Source organism: Cetorhinus maximus, chromosome 20, assembly GCF_964194155.1.
Source record: "Cetorhinus maximus chromosome 20, sCetMax3.hap1.1, whole genome shotgun sequence".
NCBI classification, from domain to species: Eukaryota; Metazoa; Chordata; class Chondrichthyes; order Lamniformes; family Cetorhinidae; genus Cetorhinus; species Cetorhinus maximus.
This window is the reverse complement of record NC_135898.1, coordinates 31,688,222-31,710,704: the sequence shown is the minus strand read 5'-3', so window position 1 is coordinate 31,710,704 and position 22,483 is coordinate 31,688,222. Positions and strand designations below refer to the sequence as shown.

The following is a 22,483-nucleotide window of genomic DNA, read 5'->3' as shown; positions in this document are numbered from 1 at the left end:
AGATTCCCTTCCCTGAAGGGCACTAGTGAACCAGATGGGTTTTTACAACAAGAATAGTTTCACGGTCACCATTAGACTTTTAATTGAATTTGAATTCCACCGTGGTGGGATTTGAACCCAGGTCCCAAAGCAGTACCCTGGGTCTCTGGATTATTAGTTCAGTGACAATACCATTACGCCATCGCCTCCCCTCTCTGCACCCACAAAGCTCTCATCACAATGTAAGGAAGCAGCTTTGTGTCAGATGTTGTGCGTAGCATCCTGAAGAGTCACTGAGGTCACCGATGATCATTCTAAATGATGATGTGTTGTGGTCATTGGAGGCTTGAGCATGCTCTCAATGCGCTCATGTGACCTTGATGGGAAGACAATGTTGAGAGCAGCGGTGGCCTGGGAGCCAGGATGTAATGAGAGTAAAGTGTGCTCTTTAATGTGAGCCAAGCCTCACCTTGAGGTCTTCATCGTGTTGTTGCTGTATTGAGGTCACAAAGGCCAGGACTGGCCAATAGGGGAGACTGTCTGTATTTAAGAGAAGGCATTCTAATGTGTAGCCAACAAGTGTGTGAACATGGTTATCCTCAGGTGGTCGATCCGTATGAAAAGGTCAGGCTATATGTAGGCCCGCAGAGTAACAGATGTTAACGTGATGGAGAAGAAGGTGACACACAGGACTGAGTTCATGTCAAAATGCATGAGGATCTGCATATCGTCCTCTGCTGCTTTGGCGCAAATGTCACCTCTCAGTATCACCATTGAGGTGAGTCATAAAGCATTGTCTCATTGCTGGAGATGGCTCTCCTTGAGGAGCTTTGTCAGACTGAGGCCATACAGCTACGTGCGCACTGAGGATTGTAGAGCAGCTCCTACCTCAGCTAGGCTACCGTAGCCAGTGGGTGCTGGAGAAACACTTAAAGAGGCAGCACCTTGTGGCATCTGATGCCAGGACGTCCTCCAGTTAGGACGTTATCTCAACAAGGACACATGTTCCCGAGGCTTCATCATCCTTCAAAGCATCAGGACAATGTGAGCCTGATGAGAGTGGTTGAAATGAGAGGGAGAGCCACGCTGATGTTAGTTTGGGCCTACAATGGAGGGCACTTGTCAAAGAGGGGACTCACTCCTACTAGTCATCCTCCTTGTGAAATCTGGTGGCTATGAGGGCCTCACCTGCCTCATTTGGCCCGTGCAATGGCATCTTCTCCTGCAGCCTCAACCACATCGCCCTCATCCCTTTCCATGTCCTCCTCATCGGAGGAGACGTGCAGCTCCTCCATGTCGGCATCTGGCAAGTCCTCTCCACTTTGCAGAGCCAGGTTGTGCAGTGCGCAGCAAGCCACGATGATCCGCAAGACTCTCAGGGGAGTGTACTGGAGTGTTCCACCAGATCTATCCAGGCATCGGAATCGCATCTTTAACATGCCAATAATCTGCTCCACCAATGTTCAGGTAGCGCTATGAGCTTTGTTGTACGTTCTCTCAGCTGAATTTTGTGGCCGACGCACAGGCATCATCAGCCACATCCTTTGAGGGTTCCTTTGTCACCGAGGAGGCAACCCTGGATCCTGGGTGGTCCCTCGAATATGTCCAGGATCTGCGTCCTACTCAAGATGTAGGAGTCAGGCAGCTTCCTGGGTATCTGGCACAAACCTGCAGGATTTGTTTCTTGTGGTAGCAAACCAGCTGGACATTGATGAAGTGATTTCCTTTCCTGTTTATATATTGGGGTGCCTTTTGCCAGGGAACTTTAATAGCCACATGAGTGCAGCCGATGGTCCCTGTACTTGTGAGAATATGGAATCTCAGCAAAGCCCAGTGCTGTAGCATCCTGGCTGGCTTGGTTTCTATCAAAGTTAATATAATTGCAGGCCTTTGCAAAAAGTGTGTCTGTTACCTCTGTGTGCACTTGTGCATAGAAGCTTGAGGGATCCTGCGGAGGACCCCAGTGGAGCCCTGGAAAGAGCCAGTCACGTAGAATTTAAGACCAGCGATGACGTTAACAGCTATTGGCAATGACATCCTCCCAGTCCCCATGGCGTCAAATCCGGCAGAATATGGCAGATGTGTGCTGCCAGATCCCTGGACATGAGGAGGCGTCGGTGACACTGCCTGTAGTTCATCTGCAGAAAAGACATGCGTCTTCTGTACACCCTTGGTCTTGAGAGCCGCCTACACACGACGCTTGTGTGAGCTTCATCCTCTGCGTCCAGAGGGGGCTATGCTACCTCTTGCTCATGAGGGTGTAGCTCCTCCCTTTGGGAAGCCTGGTGCTTCCATCGCAATCTTCTCCGCCTTCCCTCCGGCCTGTATGCGATGATGCAGGCAGCAATAAACCCAGCATCCATCTTGTTGAAGGTCTCCTCAGCATAAATGAGAAAAAGACTCGAGTGACCATCAACCTTCAAAGGTCCTATTTCTGCCGATGACTAGTGAGAACCCTGGATTCAAGGTCTTGGGTCCAGTGTCAGCACCTGATCGCCACCAAAATCCTGGCCAGCATACGATACTTTTCAAGGTGGTTTCCCCCCCACCACCCCTTCTACATCAGCCATTGCTATGACATCACTTTGGCCAGGCACCTGGGTGTGCAGCTTTCAGGCCTGTCACTGTGATTCTCATTCCCTGCATTCGCAGACTAGACTGTTTGGAAAAGACATAAGGGCAAGTGTTTACGGAGGACGTGTGATTAGTTGATGGGGGGGGAAAAGGCTGAGGCTTCTCATCTGGTCAGCTGCCAGCGACTGAATTCTCAGCTCCTGTGTTTAAAAGGCAGCTCCAGCTTGTCCGGTCACCCAGTAGCCCCGCTCTGGGGAATCTCAGCGCTTGGAACAAGGGGTTAATACAAAGAATTCAATTAGTGCCAGGAATGGGGATTCGTCTCGTGTACCTCAGTGTTTAACGCTCCTGATTCCCTGCATTGCCACTGAAAGGCGCCTAACATGTCTCAGGTGTGCATCTCCCCTCATTTGGAGAAACATAATTCAGTTGGGAGTGCTTCAGTCGGCCTCCCAGTGCAGAGCTCCAGTCCTCCAATCGGCCCTCAGAGCCCTCACCATTAGAGTCTCATCTCATTTTAATTTTGTGCTGCGCCATTGCTTCAAGTTGGAAGATGGTAATGCTGAGGTCTCACTCCCAAACCAGCTTGAACCCATCCTTTTGTGACTGTGCAAATCCCTCCCATCGGCATGGAGGAGCTCAATTTCCAGGTTTCTCTACATCCAACAACTCTCAATCCTCCCCCTCCAATTGTTGAACCTTTTCTGCTTGTGCTGGAAATCTTTGTGTTGCCCCCTGAATGAAGGGGGTGGATGTGCCTATGCCCTGTGTGGACCTCACACCTACCCATCTTGAGGCCTCCTGACCAGTGAGACATATAGCACACCCCTCCCCAGAACTCTCCAATGCCCCTACACTACTTTTTCCCCACCTATAGGCTGCAGATGCCTCCCCTAACTGGGAATGTGCCACCTACAGCTCAGACTAATGCCAGAAACCACCACCCCCCACACCCCGGACCATGGCGAGTGGTGTTATGACCACTCCCTGCGCACAACATTCTGGACACTACTGACCCTGGACTGACAAGCCCTCACCCTCCCTGGACTGAGACAGGGGCAGTCTTTGCGAGGTCAGCCATGTAAACTGAAGCACATATTCACACCGCGATCCTCCCATTCTGGCCCCAACATGCTTATGTCCCTCTAAAATAGACTCTTCCCCATTCTGGCCCAGGGAACACCTCTCTCCCAAAACCCCCCACGTCATGTTTCTGACCACTATTGCCTCCTTCCTGGAGGCCTTGCCCTCCAGCCCTTTCCACAACCTCTGTCTCTGTCTACTTTTATCTCTTCCCCAGTGGATGCCTTGCCCTCTGGCACCTTCTGCAACACCGCTGTTTCACCACTGATCTGTTAAGTAGAGCATTGTCTATGATCCCCCTGCCCCTGAGAGCAACGTGGTGCTGCCTGCGAAGTCTGGTGCTAAGTCAAGGTGCCGCAAGCGCTGTGCAATGAAAGGTAGGCAAATAAACCTCAAAGTCGCGAGCAAAGTGCTGGTTGCTAGGTGCATGTCGATTGTGTACTAGTGTGAAACACATCAGTCTAATTAGATGCCGACGTTACCCCTTGATCCAGTGTAGGGGGATGATACTGGCAAGCAAGCTTTATAATAAGTATTAATATTCAAATAGCCTTCTCAACATTGCTCGTCAGGAAACGCACTCCGCCATTGAAGGCAGGAGCGGACGAAAGGAACCTGTTTTCCTGCCAAAGTAAAACAGATATTTTTCTTCTCATGATTTTTCCCTCTCCCACCTGCCATCATGCCATCTCCCACAGGTGGGAGCGAAAAATCTCAGCCAGAGTTAATGTTTCAAGTCCATATGACCAGCTCTGAAGAAGAGTCATACGGACTCGAAACGATAACTCTGTTTCTCTCTTCACAGACGCTGCCAGTGCTGCTGAATTTTTCCAACATTTTCTGTTTTTACCTCAGATCAGCTAAAGAACAGAATCCTCTCAATACTTCAACAAAGTGCCAACCTAGGTCTCATTCAGCTGCTCCACACTATCAGGGTGGAATTTTCCTGCCACTAATTGAAAAGTAAAATTACCATAGCTTACTCAACTGAACATTTGGTGAATCTAGCTGTATATACTGTTTAATAAGCCATGTGTAGAGTAAATAATATTTCTGTGTATTAATAAAAATCACAAGATTCTGTTCAGCTAAATTCATAAGACAATAAGACAGCTCTTTATTTATTTCCCACTCACAATGCTCTTATATTATCAGTGACTGGGTTAACTTGGTGCTGCTTGCATAAATCAAGTACATTTTATAATTCAAATAGATGCATGGGCAGAGTTTTTAGCTCAGCGTGTGGGCACATGCCTAACCTGCTCGAGCTTAAAATGGCTGCCTCAGGGAGCTGAAGAATTTAAAAGCAACGTCATCCTGTACTTGTGCGATACTTCAGTCGGTGGGCACATGCAAAAGTCGGAAGCACACCCGCCGACAATTAAGAGGGCAATTAAGCTCATTAAAGTTCCAATTGTCCCAGATTTTTCGATGGGCGAATCTGCCAGGCAGACTTTACATTTTTGATGAAACCTCATCCAAGTAGGGGATGAGGTTTCCATTACTAAATTTAAAAAAATAAAAATGTATGGACAGAATTTTCATGATGTCTATGTTCAGGTGACTGATTCTGATGTGTGGACATTTTTTTCCAGATTTTGAAACCTTTATTTATTGCTTTTAAATTCTTCAGCTCCCTAAGGCAGCTCTCAGCCTTCAGGGAGATTTCATTCCGCACTCCCTCGCGCCCGCACTTATGACAGCGCCCTCCCTACTCCCACCCCAACCCCAGCAGCGCTGAGCATTTCAGCACCCGTTTCACACTGGCTGGCTGTTAATTGGCCAGTCAGTGTGAAATCACGGTCCAAGGACCGATCATGGGCAGTGGCCTGTTCCCCGGCCGCTCCCAGACCCACCGATTGTACCCGCACACAACCTAAAAATCCTGCCCATGATTTTGTTTTGTTTTGAAGGATGAGTCTGAAGACGGAACTGGAATAAAATCATCCAGGTTCCAAAGTTAAATCAGAGGCAGGAAGAAATGAATATCTACACGTTACCCACGGCAACAGAAAGCTAGCATTATTTCCATCGCTGAGCCGGATAGATATTTGCTTAATAAACATGTCACTACAGTGTCTTGTTCTGATAGGATGCTGTTCTCTGCACTATTTTTCCATTCTACTTAAGCATATTTAATTAGAACTATTGTGCCAGGGTAATCTCCATGACTCAAGCAGCAATGACGTGGATTAATTTTCATACATGCATTCGTGACAATCTATCATTTGTCTTTTTATGCAAGTGTCTGAAGAGCTTCTCCTTTACACCTTAGTCTTTGGCACAAGAATAAATCAATGCCTTTATCTTAGACTATTGTTATGCACTTTTCCACCAACTCCCACTCACCGCATTGATGCTACTTCTCCTGGTCCTGCAGAAAATATTGATTCCCTGAACTAACCCATTTTCCAGTCTCCATCTCTCCATCTAAACACTTTTTCTCAATCTCACTCTCCCTCCTCTCCCCATTTCCTAGACTTCATTTCTCCGAGTCACTTTTACCCTTCACTTTCTAAATTCCCGATTCTCCACCGCTCCCCCTCCCCGTTCCGAAATGTCCATCTCTCCTTCCTCTCCCCATTCTCCAATCTCCATCTCTCCCCCGTCTCCTCACTCCCCAATCTCCATCTCTCCCTCCTCTCTCCATTCCCCAATCTCCATCTCTCCCCCTCCCTGTTCCCGCATCTCCATCTCTCCCTCCTCTCCCCGTTCCCCAATCTCCATCTCTCCCTCCTCTCCCCGTTCCCCAATCTCCATCTCTCCCTCCTCTCCCCGTTCCCCAATCTCCATCTCTCCCTCCTCTCCCCGTTCCCCAATCTCCATCTCTCCCTCCTCTCCCCGTTCCCCAATGTCCATCTCTCCCTCCTCTCCCTTTTGCCAATCTCCATCTCTCCCTCCTCTCTCCATTCCCCAATCTTCATCCCTCCCTCCTCTCCCTTTTGCCAATCTCCATCTCTCCCTCCTCTCCCCGTTCCCCAATCTCCATCTCTCCCTCCTCTCCCCGTTCCCCAATCTTCATCCCTCCCTCCTCTCCCTTTTGCCAATCTCCATCTCTCCCTCCTCTCTCCATTCCCCAATCTTCATCCCTCCCTCCTCTCCCTTTTGCCAATCTCCATCTCTCCCTCCTCTCCCCGTTCCCCAATCTCCATCTCTCCCTCCTCTCCCCGTTCCCCAATCTTCATCCCTCCCTCCTCTCCCTTTTGCCAATCTCCATCTCTCCCTCCTCTCTCCATTCCCCAATCTCCATCTCTCCCTCCTCTCCCCGTTCCCCAATCTCCATCTCTCCCTCCTCTCCCCGTTCCCCAATCTCCATCTCTCCCTCCTCTCCCCGTTCCCCAATCTCCATCTCTCCCTCCTCTCCCCGTTCCCCAATGTCCATCTCTCCCTCCTCTAGCTGTTCCCCAATCTCCATCTCTCCCTCCTCTCCCCATTCCCCAATCTCCATCTCTCCCTCCTCTAGCTGTTCCCCAATCTCCATCTCTCCCTCCACTCCCCGTTCCCCAATCTCCATCTCTCCCTCCACTCCCCGTTCCCCAATCTCCATCTCTCCCTCCTCTCCCCGTTCCCCAATCTCCATCTCTCCCTCCTCTCCCCGTTCCCCAATCTTCATCCCTCCCTCCTCTCCTTTTTGCCAATCTCCATCTCTCCCTCCTCTCCCCGTTCCCCAATCTCCATCTCTCCCTCCTCTCCCCGTTCCCCAATCTCCATCTCTCCCTCCTCTCCCCGTTCGCCAATCTCCATCTCTCCCTCCTCTCCCCGTTCGCCAATCTCCATCTCTCCCTCCTCTCCCCGTTCCCCAATCTCCATCCCTCCCACCTCTCCCCGTTCCCCAATCTCCATCCCTCCCTCCTCTCCCCGTTCGCCAATCTCCATCTCTCCCTCCTCTCCCCGTTCCCCAATCTCCATCTCTCCCTCCTCTCCCCGTTCCCCAATCTCCATCTCTCCCTCCTCTCCCCGTTCCCCAATCTCCATCTCTCCCTCCTCTCCCCGTTCGCCAATCTCCATCTCTCCCTCCTCTCCCCGTTCGCCAATCTCCATCTCTCCCTCCTCTCCCCGTTCCCCAATCTCCATCCCTCCCACCTCTTCCCGTTCCCCAATCTCCATCCCTCCCACCTCTCCCCGTTCCCCAATCTCCATCCCTCCCTCCTCTCCCCGTTCGCCAATCTCCATCTCTCCCTCCTCTCCCCGTTCCCCAATCTCCATCTCTCCCTCCTCTCCCCGTTCCCCAATCTCCATCTCTCCCTCCTCTCCCCGTTCCCCAATCTCCATCTCTCCCTCCTCTCCCCGTTCCCCAATCTCCATCTCTCCCTCCTCTCCCCGTTCGCCAATCTCCATCTCTCCCCGTTCGCCAATCTCCATCTCTCCCCGTTCCCCAATCTCCATCTCTCCCCCTCCCAATCTCCATCTCTCCCCCTCCCAATCTCCATCTCTCCCCCTCCCAATCTCCATCTCTCCCCCTCCCAATCTCCATCTCTCCCCCTCCCAATCTCCATCTCTCCCCCTCCCAATCTCCATCTCTCCCCCTCCCAATCTCCATCTCTCCCCCTCCCAATCTCCATCTCTCCCCCTCCCAATCTCCATCTCTCCCCCTCCCAATCTCCATCTCTTCCCCTCTCCAAACCCCATCTCCCCCCACCTCACCATTCCCAAATCTCCATCTGTCCCCTCACCATTCCCCAGTCTCTATCTCTTCTCCTCTCCCCAATCTCCCTCTCTCTTCATTCTCCAGTCTCCTTGTCTCCTCTTCCCATTCCCCAGTCTCCCACCACCACCACCCCACCCCATCTCCCCACCATTTCCTGGTCTCCATCTCTTCCAGAGATCTCCCCAGAGACCCTTAGCCCCGCCCAACAGTTCGATTTTTCCCAACACATTGGCCGATGCCAGCTCTCGATAGCAGTGGGAGTGATGTCATTGGAGCAGAGGTAGGAAATTGCCTCGTGGGGTGTTAGAAGTGGCAGCAGAGTGTAAACCGAGGGGGCACAGGTAAGCTAGAGCGTATTCATTTTACATAAGGACATGAATGTATCCATTGGCACTGCAAGGAACCGGAGGTTTGGGGAAAGTGCGAGCAGGAGGCCTGGCTGCAACTCAGCTGAATGTTGTCATGGTTCATGTCCTGAAACATGACATCAACATTTGCAGATTTTCAGCCAGGCAAAACACTTTCCTGCAGCATTGTCAGGGCAGAAGTGGACATCAGCTCTTCACAAGACTTATATTTGATTCTGAATACACACTTGCCTGCTTTAGGATTGTGCGGATTTTTGTCAGGATGGCAGCTCAGGGCCTTGGCTTTGAACTCTGCAATGATCTGCTCAGTCTGGCAAAATAAAAGTTCAATGGTTAAACAATGTGCGGTATACGGATAAATCTTTGTCACCAATTATATCAGAAAAATAATTAGCAAACATATCTGACAATATGAATCAGTGTTTCCTTTTGTGTATTTATTATTTCGTTTTGGTTAGTTTATTTTGCACTCAGGAAGCTCGTAGCTTGTGTCGATGTAATACATTTACCATGGTAACAACTGGCCTTAGGCTTTCCATACATACAGCAGTAATTATTGGAAACTGCTCATTAAATGCAGCATCAGTCCCCAAACAAGATTTTTAATTTGCAATGTAACAACACTGACCTGTAAACTAAATGCAATGATTCATTAACATGATATAGAGATGGAATGACTTTTAAATATTTGAACTTGTGTGTGTTTTCTAAATACTGTGTATACTTTCTGTAGACTGCCTTCTGCTCTATGAGATCATTGGGATCTCTGGTTTAAAAAAAGGTGACAAATCACACATAGCCTATAAACTTCAGGTTACAGCATGGCTGTGGTTTGGGTCTTGGAGTACCTGCAATTGCATGGGATCCCTGATCCAGTCAAAGCGCACCCATACTGAGGGCGCCACACACAGCCAAATCTGCAGACACTGCTCCTGCTGGACCTTTAGATTATCACCTTTCTTCAGCTTGTCCTCGTCAATCTGCCCCCAGGGTCCGGTAACATCACCCTGTAGCTGTGACCTTGCACTGTTCTGTGGGACATTGTCCAATTGCTTACAATGTTTTCACGCTATAGGGAGGGGACATTCCATTAGAGTGGATAAGGAACAGTCTCCTGTAACATTCCATTTTGTAAAAAATCAATCTTCCGATATAGGCTTCACTGGCAAAGCATCCATTTTTTGCGATTCCCTGTTTACCCTGTTTACCCTGGAGAAGGTGAGTCTCCTTCTTTAACCAGTGCAGACTATGTGGTGTGGGTACACCCACAGTGCTATTAGGAGTTCCAGGCTTTTGATCCAGTGACAGTGAAGGAGCACTGATATATTTCCAAATCAGGATGATGAGTGGCTTGGAGGGAAACTTGCAGGTTGTGGTGTTCCGATGTATCTGCTGCCCATATCCTTCTAGGTGGTAGAGGTCATGGGGTTTGGAAGGTGCTGTCAAAGGATCCTTGGTGAGACGCTGCAGTGAAACTTGTAGATGGTACACACTGCTGCCATTGTGCAAGGGAGTGAATGTTTAGGTTGTTGAATGGGGTCCCAATCATATCAGCCCAAGCCTGAATATTGTCCAGCATGTGGTCACAGACTGTTTCATTATCTGACAAGTTGCAAATGGAACTGAACATTGTGTAATCATCAGTGAACATCGCCACTTCTGACCTTATGATGGAGAGAAGGTCATTGAAGCAGCTGAAGATGGTTGGGCCTAGGGCACTATCCTGAGGAACTCCTGCAGTGACATCCTGGAGCTGAGATGACTGACCTCCAACAACCATAACCATCTTCCTTTGTGCTGGGTATGACTCCAACCAGCAGAGAGATTTCCTCCTGATTCCCATTGACTTCACTTTATGAGGTCTCCTTGATCTCACACTTAGTTAAATGCTGCAAGGGCAGTCATTCTCACCTTGTCCCAGTAATTCAGCTCTTTTCGCCTTGATATCACATCTGATGATTTCAGTTGGCTGACGACTGGCATTTAAGATTGATCATGAGCTCAGTACTTCTGGCTAAAGGTGGTTGCAAAGTTTGCAGCCTTATCATTTGCACTGATGTGCTGGGCTTCCGCATCTTTGAAGATGAGGATGTTTGTGGTGCCTCCTCCTCCCATTAGTTATTTAGTTGTCCACCATCACTCAATATCTGGATATGACAGGACTGTAGAGCTTTGATCTCATCCATTGGTGTTGGAGATTTGAATGATCACAATTTTAGCTGGGGGGAGTCATCTAGAGAGTAATGGAACGGAAGGTAATCTAGAATTTGAAAGTAACAAATACACTGATAAGGGTTTCACAGCAGGAGTGAAGTTGGGAGATATTGTGTAGGTGGAAATAGGTGCTCTTAGTGATGGAGAGGTCATGGGTTAGAAGGGTCAGTTAGGATGCTGAGGTTACAAACAGCCTGGTTCAACCTCAGACAGTGGGTGGAAATGTTGGCTCATCCAGTATTCGGATTGGACAAGGAGTCTAACAATGGCGGAGGAGAGGGTGAGTGACATGGTAGTAGAATAGAACTGTATGTCAGTCAGGATACATGTGGAAACTGATGTGCTTTTAGATGATGTCGCCTAGGACCAACACGTAGATCAGAAATAGAAGCGGGCCAAAGATAAATTCCTGCGAGAACATCAGAGGTCACAGAGCAGAGGTGGAAAGGGAAGTGATTTTGGAGAATATCTAGTTGTAACTGGTAGATAGGAATGGAACCATGTGTGGGCAATCCCATCCGGGCAATGGTGGAGAGGTGTTGGAGGAAGAAGCTGTGGTTAACAGTGTCAAAGGCTGCAGACAGATTGAGAAGGTTAAGGAGGAATAGAGTGTCATGGTCACGATCAGAAGGAATGCCATTTGTAACCTTGATAAGGGCCATTCCAGACCTGTGGCAGGGGTGGGAACATGATTGGAAGGATTCAAAAATGAAATTGCATGAAAGATGGGCATGGATTTGCGAGGCAATAACATGTTCAAGGACTTTGGAGAAGAAGGGGAGGTTGGAAGGACAGAGGTGCCAAGGAAGGGCTTTTGAGGAGAAGGATGATCATGGCAGAAAGGAAAAGGGGAGATTAGTACCTGAGGAAAGAGAATGATGTACAATGTCAGTTAGCATAGGGGCCAAAAGAAGTTGGGTCGTCAGCAGTTTAGTGGGAATCGGGTCAAGAAGGCAGGAGGTGGGTCTCAGGGACAAAATGAGCTCAGAAAGAGTATGTATGAAGATAGGAGAGAAACTAGAGAAATGTGCAAGTTCAGGGCTAGGCCAGGGCAAACCTTGGGGGAAACTTGGCCCAGTGGGTAAGAGGAAAGAGCAATGTGGCAGAGGCAGCTGATTGGATAGTTTCAAACTTAATGGAAAGTCCATGAGCTCTTCACACTCGTTATTGGATATGAACATGGATAATGAAGGGGAAAAGGGTTTAAGAAGATGGTTGGTAGTGAATAAAGAAACCAGGAATTAGCTTTGTATTCCAGAATGACCCTGGAGTAGACAGTAGTATTAGCAGAGGAGAGCAGGACCCGATAGTACTTAGCAAAATGGATACTTGCAATTCAGGTTGTGGTGCTGAGCCATATAGACCAAAATGTTCTAGGTTTGATTACCAATCTGTGTCCTATAATTGGCCAAAGCTCCCTGGGTGGAGATGGGAATATAAGGGAGTATCAGTTAGGGTTCCTGATCCTGTTCCAATCAGTATTACTTGCTAGAAAGTGTCAGAATGGGTTGGATAGGTTGTGATACCCACATTCACTGTTCGAGCTCTCACAGGGAGATGAGTCAGAGGTCTCCCTCATTTAAAAAAACCACAACCCAACAAAGGTCAGGAAGCAAAGGATTGGCTAAAAATATGAAAATCAGTGGCAAGTTCATATTTTAGTGAAAATGTCACCATGTGCACTGAACTGCATTCTGTTGAAATATACATTGATGGTAATATGATCAGACCAATGCAATTTCATAGAAAGATAGAAAATAGGAGCAGGAGTAGGCCATTCGGCCCTTCAAGCCTGCTCCGCCATTCATTATGATGATGGCTGATCATCCAACTCAATAGCCTGCTCCTGCTTTCTCCCCATATCCTTTGATCCCTTTCAACCCAAGAGCTATAAATAACTTCTTCTTGAAAACATACAATATTTTGGCCTCAATTACTTTCTGTGGTAGCGAATTCCACAGGCTCACCACTCTCTGGGTGAAGAAATTTCTCCTCATATCAGTCCTAAATGGTCTACCCCGTATCCTCAGACTGTGACCCCTGGTTCTGGACTCCCCCACCATCAGAAACATCCTTCCTGCATCTACTCTGTCTAGTCCTGTTAGAATTTTATAGGTTTCTATGAGGTCCTCCCTCATTCTTCTTCATAAAATACAGAAGTGTAGTGATTAGATTACTGCACTACTATCAATATAGAATGACACAGTCTACAACACAGAGGGGAGGTTTTTCCGGTCGGCGAGCAGGGGCGGGGCCCGCTCACCAATGAATAAGATGATGTGGGGATACGTCAGGCGAGTGTGTCCCGACGTCACCCCGCATCATTTAGATTCTCAGTTCAGCGTGCGCGCTGCCAATTCAGCTGCGCTTCCACCGAACTGTCAATGGCCAATTAAGGCCATTAAAACACCAATTAACGTGATTGATGGACCTGCCCGTCCAATCTTAAGGTTGGTGGGCAGGCCAGGAGCCCAGGCGGGCCTCAGAAAAAGCACGAAACCTCATCCACGGGCGGGATGAGGTTTCACGAGAGTCTTTAAATTTTTATGAAAGGTTTCAATAAAAGTTATAGGCATGTCCCAACTCATGTGACAGTGTCACATGAGGGGACATGGCAGGGAAATTTTTCAAACCTCTTTATTTCAAGTTTTACATCGGAGATGATCTCCCTGAGGCAGCACTTTGCCTCAGGGAAATGAGTGCACTCTTTCGCGTGCATGCACTCCAGACTGAGGGAATCCCACCCCCCCACAATCACCCGCACAGGGAGCACATAGCGCTTCCTGGCTCACAGCACGCTGGGCAGGCCTTAATTGGCCTGCCCACTTAAAATGGCTGTGCGCCCCCAACCGGGGGCACTGATTGGAGGCCCACCCGCCGGCGCCCGCTCCCACTCTTCCCCCCTGACAGGGGGAAAATGTCATTCATCCCAGCCAATCTATGCTGGTGCACACAACTGTGCTCCTTCCAAAGCTGCTTCCAATCCTTTGACAGTTTGAGTAAGTATCTTTAACTCACTTGGTAATAGAGAGCTTGAATATAGCTGAAAAGAGAGACATGTTGTTGAAGCTTTTCATCAAGCACTTATCAGGACAAACACAAGAATGCCAAATTTCAAACAATCACAACAATTTATGCTACAGCAGAAAGGGGTGCTGATTGGTTTGTAATTATCTCTGATTGGCCGAAGCATTGCCATGGGGAAAGCAAACAAAAGGAACATGTTCAGGCCTTGCGCGTTTTTTGAATTACCCAGAAGATTGGGGAGCCACATCCAGTCATGAATGGTGATGGACAATTAAACATCTAATCGGAAGCTCCACAAATATCCTCATCCTCAATAATGGGGTAACCCAGCACATCAGTGCAAAAGATAAAGCTGAAGCATTCACAACAATCTTCAGCCAGAAGTGTTGAGTGGTTGATCCATCTCGGCCTCCACCTGAGGTTCACACCATCACAAATGCCAGTCTTCAATCAATTCAAATCACTCCATGCGAAATCAAGAAATGCCTGAAGGCACTGGATATTGCAAGTGCTGTGGGTCCAGACAACATTCTAGCAATAGTACTGAAGACTTGTGCTCCAGAATGAGTCATGCTCCTACCCAAGTTGTTAAAACACTGGCATCTACTTGACAATGTGGAAAATTGCCCAGCAATGTCCTGTCCACAAAAAGCAGGGCAAATCCAACCTGGCCAATTACTGTGCTATCAGTCTACTCTCAGTCATCAGCAAAATGATGGGAGGTGTCATCAACCAAGCTGCACTTACTCAACAATATCTTGCTCACTGATAATCAATTTGGTTCCACCAGGGCCAAACAGCTCCTTACCTCATTAGAGTTTTGGTTCCAATATGAAGAAAGAACTCAATTCTAGAGCTGAAGTGACAGTGACTGCCCTTCACATTAAGGCACACCATTTGATTGAATGTGTGATCCGGGAGCCCTTGTAAAATGATACTCAGTGGGAATCAAGGGGAAACACTCCACTGATTGGAGTCATACCCAGCAGAAAGGAAGATGGGTGTGGCAGTTGGAGACCAATCATCTCAGTTCCAAGACTGCAGGAGTTCCACAGGGTAGTGTCCTAGGCCCAACTATCTTCAGTTGCTTCATCAATAACCTTCCTTCCATCATAAGGTCAGAAGTGGGGATAAGACCATAAGACAAAGGAGCAGAAGTTGGCCATTCGGCCGATTGAGTCTGCTCCGCCATTCAATGAGATCGTGGCTGATCTGATAATCCTCAACTCCACTTTCCCCAAAGCCCTTGATTCCTTTATTGATTAAAAATCTGTCTATCTCAGCCTTGAATATACTTAACAACCCAGCCTCTACAGCCCTCTGCAGTAAAGTATTCTACAGATTCACTACCCTCTGAAAGAAGAAATTCCTCCTCATCTCTGACTTAAATGGGCGACCCCTTACTCTGAGATTATACCCTCTGATCCTAGACTCTCCCACAAGGAGAAACACCTCTCAGCATCTACCCTGTCAAGCCCCCTAAAAATCTTATATGTTTCAATAAGGTCACTTCTCATTCTTCTAAACTCCAATGAATACAGGCCCAACCTACTTAACCTCTCCTCTTAAGAAAATTCCTCCACACCTGGGATCAACCAAGTGAACCTTCTCTGGGCTGCCTCCAATGCTAGCATATCTTTCCTTAGATAAGGGGATCAAAATTGTTCACAGTATTTTAGATGTGGCCTAACTAGTGCCTCATATAGTTTTAGCAAGACTTCCCTATTTTTATACTCCATTCCCTTTGAAATAAAGGCCAACATTCCATTTGCCTTCCCTATTACCTGCTGAACTTGTATGTTAGTTTTTGGGATTCATGCATGAGGACCATCAAATCCCTCTGTGCTGTAGCTTACTGCAGTCTTTCTCCATGTAAATAATATTCAGCTCCTCTATTCTTCCTGCCAAAGTGCATAACCTTACATTTTCCCACATTATATTCCATCTGCCAAGTTTTTGCCCACTCACTTAATCTGTCTATATCCCTCTGTAGACTCTTTGTGTCATCCTCATCACTTGCCTTCCCACCTATTTTTGTGTCATCCGCAAACTTGGCGATAGTACATTCATTTCCCTCATCTAAGTCATTAATATATATTGTAAATAATTGTGGCCCCAGCACTGATTTCTATGGCACCCCACTAGTTACAGGTTGCCATCCTGAAAATGCCCCCCTTATCCCAACTCTCCGCCTTCTATTAGTTAGCCAATCCTCTATCCACGCTAACATACTACCCCCAACACAATAGGTTCTTATCTTATCAAGTAGCATTATGTGAGGTACCTTATTGAACGCCTTTAGGAAATCCAAAGATATTACATCTACTGGTTCCCCTTTATCCATCCTGCTTGTTACCTCCTCAAAGAATTCTAATAAATGTGTCAGGCATGATTTCCCCTTCATGAAGCCATGCTGACTCTGCTTGATTAGATTATGCACTTCTAAATAATCTGTTATTACATCCTTTATAATAGACGCTAACATTTTCCCAATGAGCTAACTGGCCTATAGTTACATGTTTTTTGTCTCCCTCCCTTTTTGAATAAAGGCGTTACATTGGCAATTTTCCAATTCTCTGGACCTTTCCAGAATCTAAGGATCTTGGAAGATTACTACCAGTGTATCCACTATCTCCGTAGCTACTTCCTTTAATATCCTAGGAAGCAACCCATCAGGTCCAGGGGACTTATCGGCCTTTAGCCCCGTTAGTTTCCCTAGTACTTTTTCTCTAGTGACAGTTATTGTATTTATTTCTCCCCTTTGGCTCCCTTGATTATTTAGTATTTTTGGAATGCTATTAGTATCTTCTGCCATGAATACTGATGCAAAGTATTTATTCAACTCCTCTGCCATTTCCTGATTCCCCATAGCTTTTTCCCCAGCCTCATTCTCTAAGGGGCCTATGTTCACTTTGGCCTCTCTCTTCCTTTTTATATATTTAAGAAGCTCTTGCTGTCCATTTTTATATTACTTGGTAGTTTACCGTCAAAGTTTATTTTCTCCCTCTTTTTTATTTCTTTGGTCATCTTTTGTTGGTTTTTAAAACTTTCCTAATCCTCTGGCTCACCACTAATCTTTGCCACATTTTATGTTTTTACTTTCAATTTGATACTATCCTTAACTTCCTTGGTTAACCATGGTTGGTTTATTCCTTTCCTAGAATCCTTCTCCCTCACTGGGATATATCTTTGTTGTGAGTCATGAGCTATTTTCTAAACATCTGCCATTGTTCATCAACCATCTTTTCTCCTAAACTCCTTTCCCAGTCCACTCCAGCCAACTCTGCCTTCGTCCTTTGTGATTACCCTTATTTAAGTTTAGCACAGTAGTTTCTGACCCAAGTTTCTTGCTCTCAAACTGAGTGCTAAATTCTATCATGTTACGGTCACTGTTTCCTAGGGGATCTTTTACTCTGAGATCATTTATTAAACCTGCCTCATAACACATTACCAGATCCAAAATAGCCTGATCCCTGGTTGGATCCATAATATATTGTTCTAGGAAACTGTCCTGAATATATTCTATGAATTCTTGCTCATGGCTACCTCTGACAATTTGATTTTCCCAATCTACATGAAGATTAAAGTCACCCATGATTAATGTATTTACATGCCCTCATTATCTCCTGATTTATTCTCTGCCCTATTAGTATAGATACTGTTAGAGGACCTATAGACTACTCCCACCAGTGTCTTCTTCCCTTGTTATTTCTTACCTCCACCCATATGGATTCTATATCTTCTGATCCAAGGTCCTTTCCTGTTATCGCACTTAATCCATCCCGCACTAACAAAGCTACCCCACCACCCTTTCCTTCCTGCCTGTCCTTTCAAAAAGTCACATATCCCTGAATATTTAGTTCCCAGCTTTGATCTCCTTGTGACCATGTCTCCATAATGGCTATAAGATCATATCTATTAACCTCTATTTGTGCCGTTAATTCATTTATTTTGTTCCAAATACTACACGCATCTAAGTAAAGAGTCATTAATTTTGCCTTTTTACCATTTTTTCCCCCTTTGAACCTATTTGCTGCTTTTTTAAATGTTTGTACACTCTGTCCCTTCATGTCATACTCTGGGTATCATTACCTAAATAGTTGCCCTGCAATGCTGCCATATCCTTTTGCTTTGTAAGCCAAAATACCCCCTCTCCAGAACCCTCCCCCACTCTATTTAGATTAAATATCTCTCCTACAGCCCTAGTTATTTGATTCGCTAGGATACTGGTCCCAGCTCCGGAACAGCTCCCTTCTAGTCCAGTACTGGTGCCAGTGTCCCATGAACTGAAACCCATTTCTCCCACACCAATCTTTGAGTCATGCATTTAACTACTTGACTTTATTTATTTACCCTATGCCAGTTTGCCCGTGGCTCAGGTAGTAATCCTGAGATTATTACCTTGGAGGTTCACCTTTTTATATTTAGCTCCTAGCTGTTCAAATTCTTTCAGCAGAACCTCCTTTCTAGTCCTATCAATGTCATTGGTACCAACATGGATGGATCCCTCCCCTCCCACTCCAAGTTCCTCTCCAGCCCTGAGGAGATGTTCTCAACCCTGGCACCAGGCAGTCAGCACAGCCTTCGGGCTTCACGCTCATGGCTGCAGAGAACAGTATCTATTACCCTAATTATACTGGCCCTACCACTACTACGTTCCTATTTCCTCCACCCACTTGAATGGCTCCCTGTACAATGGTGCCGTGGTCAGTTCGCTCATCCTCTCTGCAGTCCCTGCTCTCATCCACACAGCTTGCAAGAACCTTGTTGGACACAATGTCTGCAGCTCGGACTCCAGCTCCTTAACTCGGATCCGAAGTTCCTCGAGCTACAAACACTTACTACAGATGTGTTCGCTCTGGATCACCTTGGTGTCCAGCAGCTCCCATATGCTGCAGCAGCAACACATCACCCATCCTGCCATCACTATCATATTTTATTTAATTTATTAATTCATTACTCATGTATCCCTGCTCTTTACACTTTAATAATCCCCCGCTCTTTACACTTTATTGTAATTATTTTTTTTGACACCAGTATCAATCTTATAGTTAACAAGCTATTTTAAGAAAAAGAGAAAAAAATTAGAAACCTAAACACAAACTAAAGACCTTACTTTTACTTTAAGACTAAATATACTCACAAATCCTACTCACCAATCAGCTGTCTCCACGCTCTTTTCCCTCTTGCGCCTCTTTATGAAGTCTCGCCAATATGTCTCTCTGTGCTCTTTAACGAACTCTCATCTCTCCCTCTCTCCGCGCTCTTTAATGGAATCTCATCTCTCTCTCCCTCTCGCACTCTTTAATGAATTCTCGTCTCTCCCTCTCGCACTCTTTAATGATCTCCCATCTCTCTCTCTCCACACTTTTTAATGGACTCTCATCTCTCTCTCTCTGTGCTCTTTAATGGACTCTCATCTCTCTCTCTCTCTCCATGCTCTTTAATGGACTCTCGTCTCTCTCTCTCCATGCTCTTTAATGGACTCTCATCTCTCTCTCTCTCTCTCTCTCTCTCTCTCCATGATCTTTAATGGACTCTCATCTCTCTCTCCCTCTCGCGCTCTTTAATATACTCTCGTCTCTCCCTCTCTCTGCACTCTTTAATGGATTCTCATCTCTCTCTCTCTCTCTGTGCTCTTTAATGGACTCTTGTCTCTCTCCAGGCTCTTTAACGGACTCTCGTCTCTCCCTCTCACACTCTTTAATGAACTCTCGTCTCTTCCTCTCATGCTCATTAATGAATTCTCGTGTCTCCCTCTCGTGCTCTTTAATGAACTCACATCTCTCTCTCCACACTCTTTAATGGACTCTCGTCTCTCTCTCTCTCTCTCCGCACTCTTTAATGGTCTCTCATCTTGCTAACGCTTTTTGATGAATACTCGTCTCTCCCTCTCGCGCTCTTTAATAAACTCTCGTCTCTTTGTCTCCGCGCTCTTTAATGGACTCTCGTCTCTCTCTTTCTCTGTGCTCTTTAATGAACTCTCGTCTCTCCCTCTCGAGCTCTTTAATGAACTCTCATCTCCCTCTCTCTCTGCGCTCTTTAATGGGCACTCATCTCTCGATCTCCATGCTCACCAAGGCTCCTTTGCCATCACCTTCCAAACCCAAGACCTCTAGCACCTAGAAGGACAAGAGTAGCAAACACATGGGAACACCAACACCTGGAAGTTCCCCTCCAAGTCACTCACCATCCTGAACAAAAACAAAAATACCTGGAAAAACTCAGCAGGTCTGGCAGCATCTGCAGATAGGAGCACAGTTAACGTTTTGAGTCCGAATGACCCTTCAACAGAACTAAGTAAAAATAGAAGAGAGGTGAAATATAAGCTGGTTTAAGGGGGGGGGTGGGGTGGGACAAGAAGAGCTGGATAGAGGGCCAGTGATAGGTGGAGATAACCTTGTCACAGACAAAAGGACAAAGAGGTGTTGAAGGTGGTGATATTATCTAAGGAATGTGCTAATTAAGGGTAGAAAGCAGGACGAGCAAGGTACAGATAGCCCTAGTGGGGGTGGGGTGGGGGGAAGGGATCAAAATAGGCTAAAAGGTAGAGATAAAACAATGGATGGAAATACACTTAAAAATACTGGATATTAAATATGCTCTCGTCTGGACCTGGAAAGATTTATTAATTTTGCTTCCAATTTCCACCCCTCCATCATTTTCACATGGTCCATCTCAGACTTCCCTTCCCTTCCTTGACCTCTGTCTCAATTTCTGGTGATAGACTGTCCACCAATATCCATTACAAGCCTACCGACTCCCACAGCTACCTTGACTACAGCTCCTCACACCCTGCTTCCTGTAAGGACTCCATCCCAGTCTCTCAATTCCTTCGCCTCCGTCGCATCTGTTCTGATGATGCCACTTTCAAAAACAGTTCCTCTGACATGTCCTCCTTCTTCCTTAACTGAGGTTTTCCACCCACGGTGGTGGACAGGGCCCTCAACCGTGTCCGGCCCATCTCCCGCGCATCCGCCCTCACACCTTCTTCTCCCTCCCAGAAACATGATAGGGTCCCCCTTGTCTTCACTTATCACCCCACCAGCCTCCGCATTCAAAGGATCATCCTCTGCCATTTCCGCCAACTCCAGCATGATACCACCACCAAACACATCTTCCCTTCATCCCCCCTGGCGGCATTCCACAGGTATCGTTCCCTCCGGGACACCCTAGTCCACTCCTCCATCACCCACTACACCTCAGCCCCCTCCCACGGCACCTTCCCATGCAACCGCAGAAGGTGCAACACCTGCCCTTTTACTTCCTCTCTCGTCACCGTCCAAGGGCCCAAACACTCCTTTCAAGAGAAGCAGCATTTCACTTGCACTTCCCTCAACTTAGTCTACTGCATTCGTTGCTCCCAATGTGGTTTCCTCTACATTGGAGACACCAAACGCAGACTGGGTAACCGCTTTGCAGAACACCTTCGGTCTGTCCGCAAGTATTACCCAGACCTCCCTGTCACTTACCATTTCAACACTCCACCCTGCTCTCATGCCCACATATCCGTCCTTGACTTGCTGCATTGTTCCAGTGAAGCTCAACACAAACTGGAGGAACAGCACCTCATCTTCCGACTAGGCACTTTACAGCCTTCCGGACTGAATATTGAGTTCAACAATTTTAGATCATGAACTCTCTCCTCCATCCCCACCCCCTTTCCAATTTTCCCCCTCCTTTTTGTTTTTTTCCAATAATTTATATAGATTTTTCTTTTCCCACCTACTTCCATTATTTTTAAGTGTATTTCCATCCATTGTTTTATCTCTACCTTTTAGCCTATTTCGATCCCTTCCCTTCACCCCACCCCACCCCCACTAGGGCTATCTGTACCTTTCTCGTCCTGCTTTCTACCCTTAATTAGCACATTCGTTTAGATAATATCACCACCTTCAACACCTCTTTGTTCTTTTGTCTGTGATAGCTTTTGGTTATCTCCACCTATTACTGGCCCTCTATCCAGCTCTTCTTGTCCCACCCCCACCCCTTAAACCAGCTTATATTTCACCTCTCTTCTATTTTTACTTAGTTCTGTTGAAGGATCATTCGGACTCGAAATGTTAACTGTGCTCCTATCTGCAGATGCTGCCAGACCTGCTGAGTTTTTCCAGGTATTTTTGTTTTTGTTTTGGATTTCCAGCATCCGTAGTTTTTTTGCTTTTAACTCACCATCCTGACTTATAAATATATCGCCGTTCCTTCACTGTCGCTGGGTCAAAATCCTGGAACTCCCTCCTGAACAGCACTATGGCTGTACCTACACTGCAGGGACTGCAGCTATTCAAGAAGGATATTTGCTGATGATTGCACAATGTTCAATTCCATCTGTAATTCCTCAGATAATGAAGCAGTCCAAGCGCACATGCAGCAAGGCAATATTCAGCCTTGGGCTGATAAGTGGCAAATAGCATTCACGTCACACTAGTTCTGAGCAATGAACATCTCCAACCAGATGAATATAACCATCTTCCCTTGACATTCAACTGTGTTACCATCACTGAATCCCTCACCATCAACATTCTGAAAATTACCATTGACCAGAAACTGAACTGGATCAGCCACATAAATTCTTTGGCTACAAGAGTTG

General features: G+C 46.7%; 1 protein-coding gene across 1 annotated transcript in view; it reads right to left on the bottom strand.

The window, feature by feature from the left end:
• The window catches only part of dnajc12 (DnaJ (Hsp40) homolog, subfamily C, member 12), a 64,216-nt gene that overhangs the window by 34,186 nt on the left and 7,547 nt on the right, over positions 1-22,483 (bottom strand). Inside the window, exon 2 of the mRNA XM_078565863.1 lies at positions 8,884-8,962. Coding sequence (XP_078421989.1) covers positions 8,884-8,962 — 79 coding nt within the window. The remainder of the gene's footprint in view (positions 1-8,883; positions 8,963-22,483) is intronic.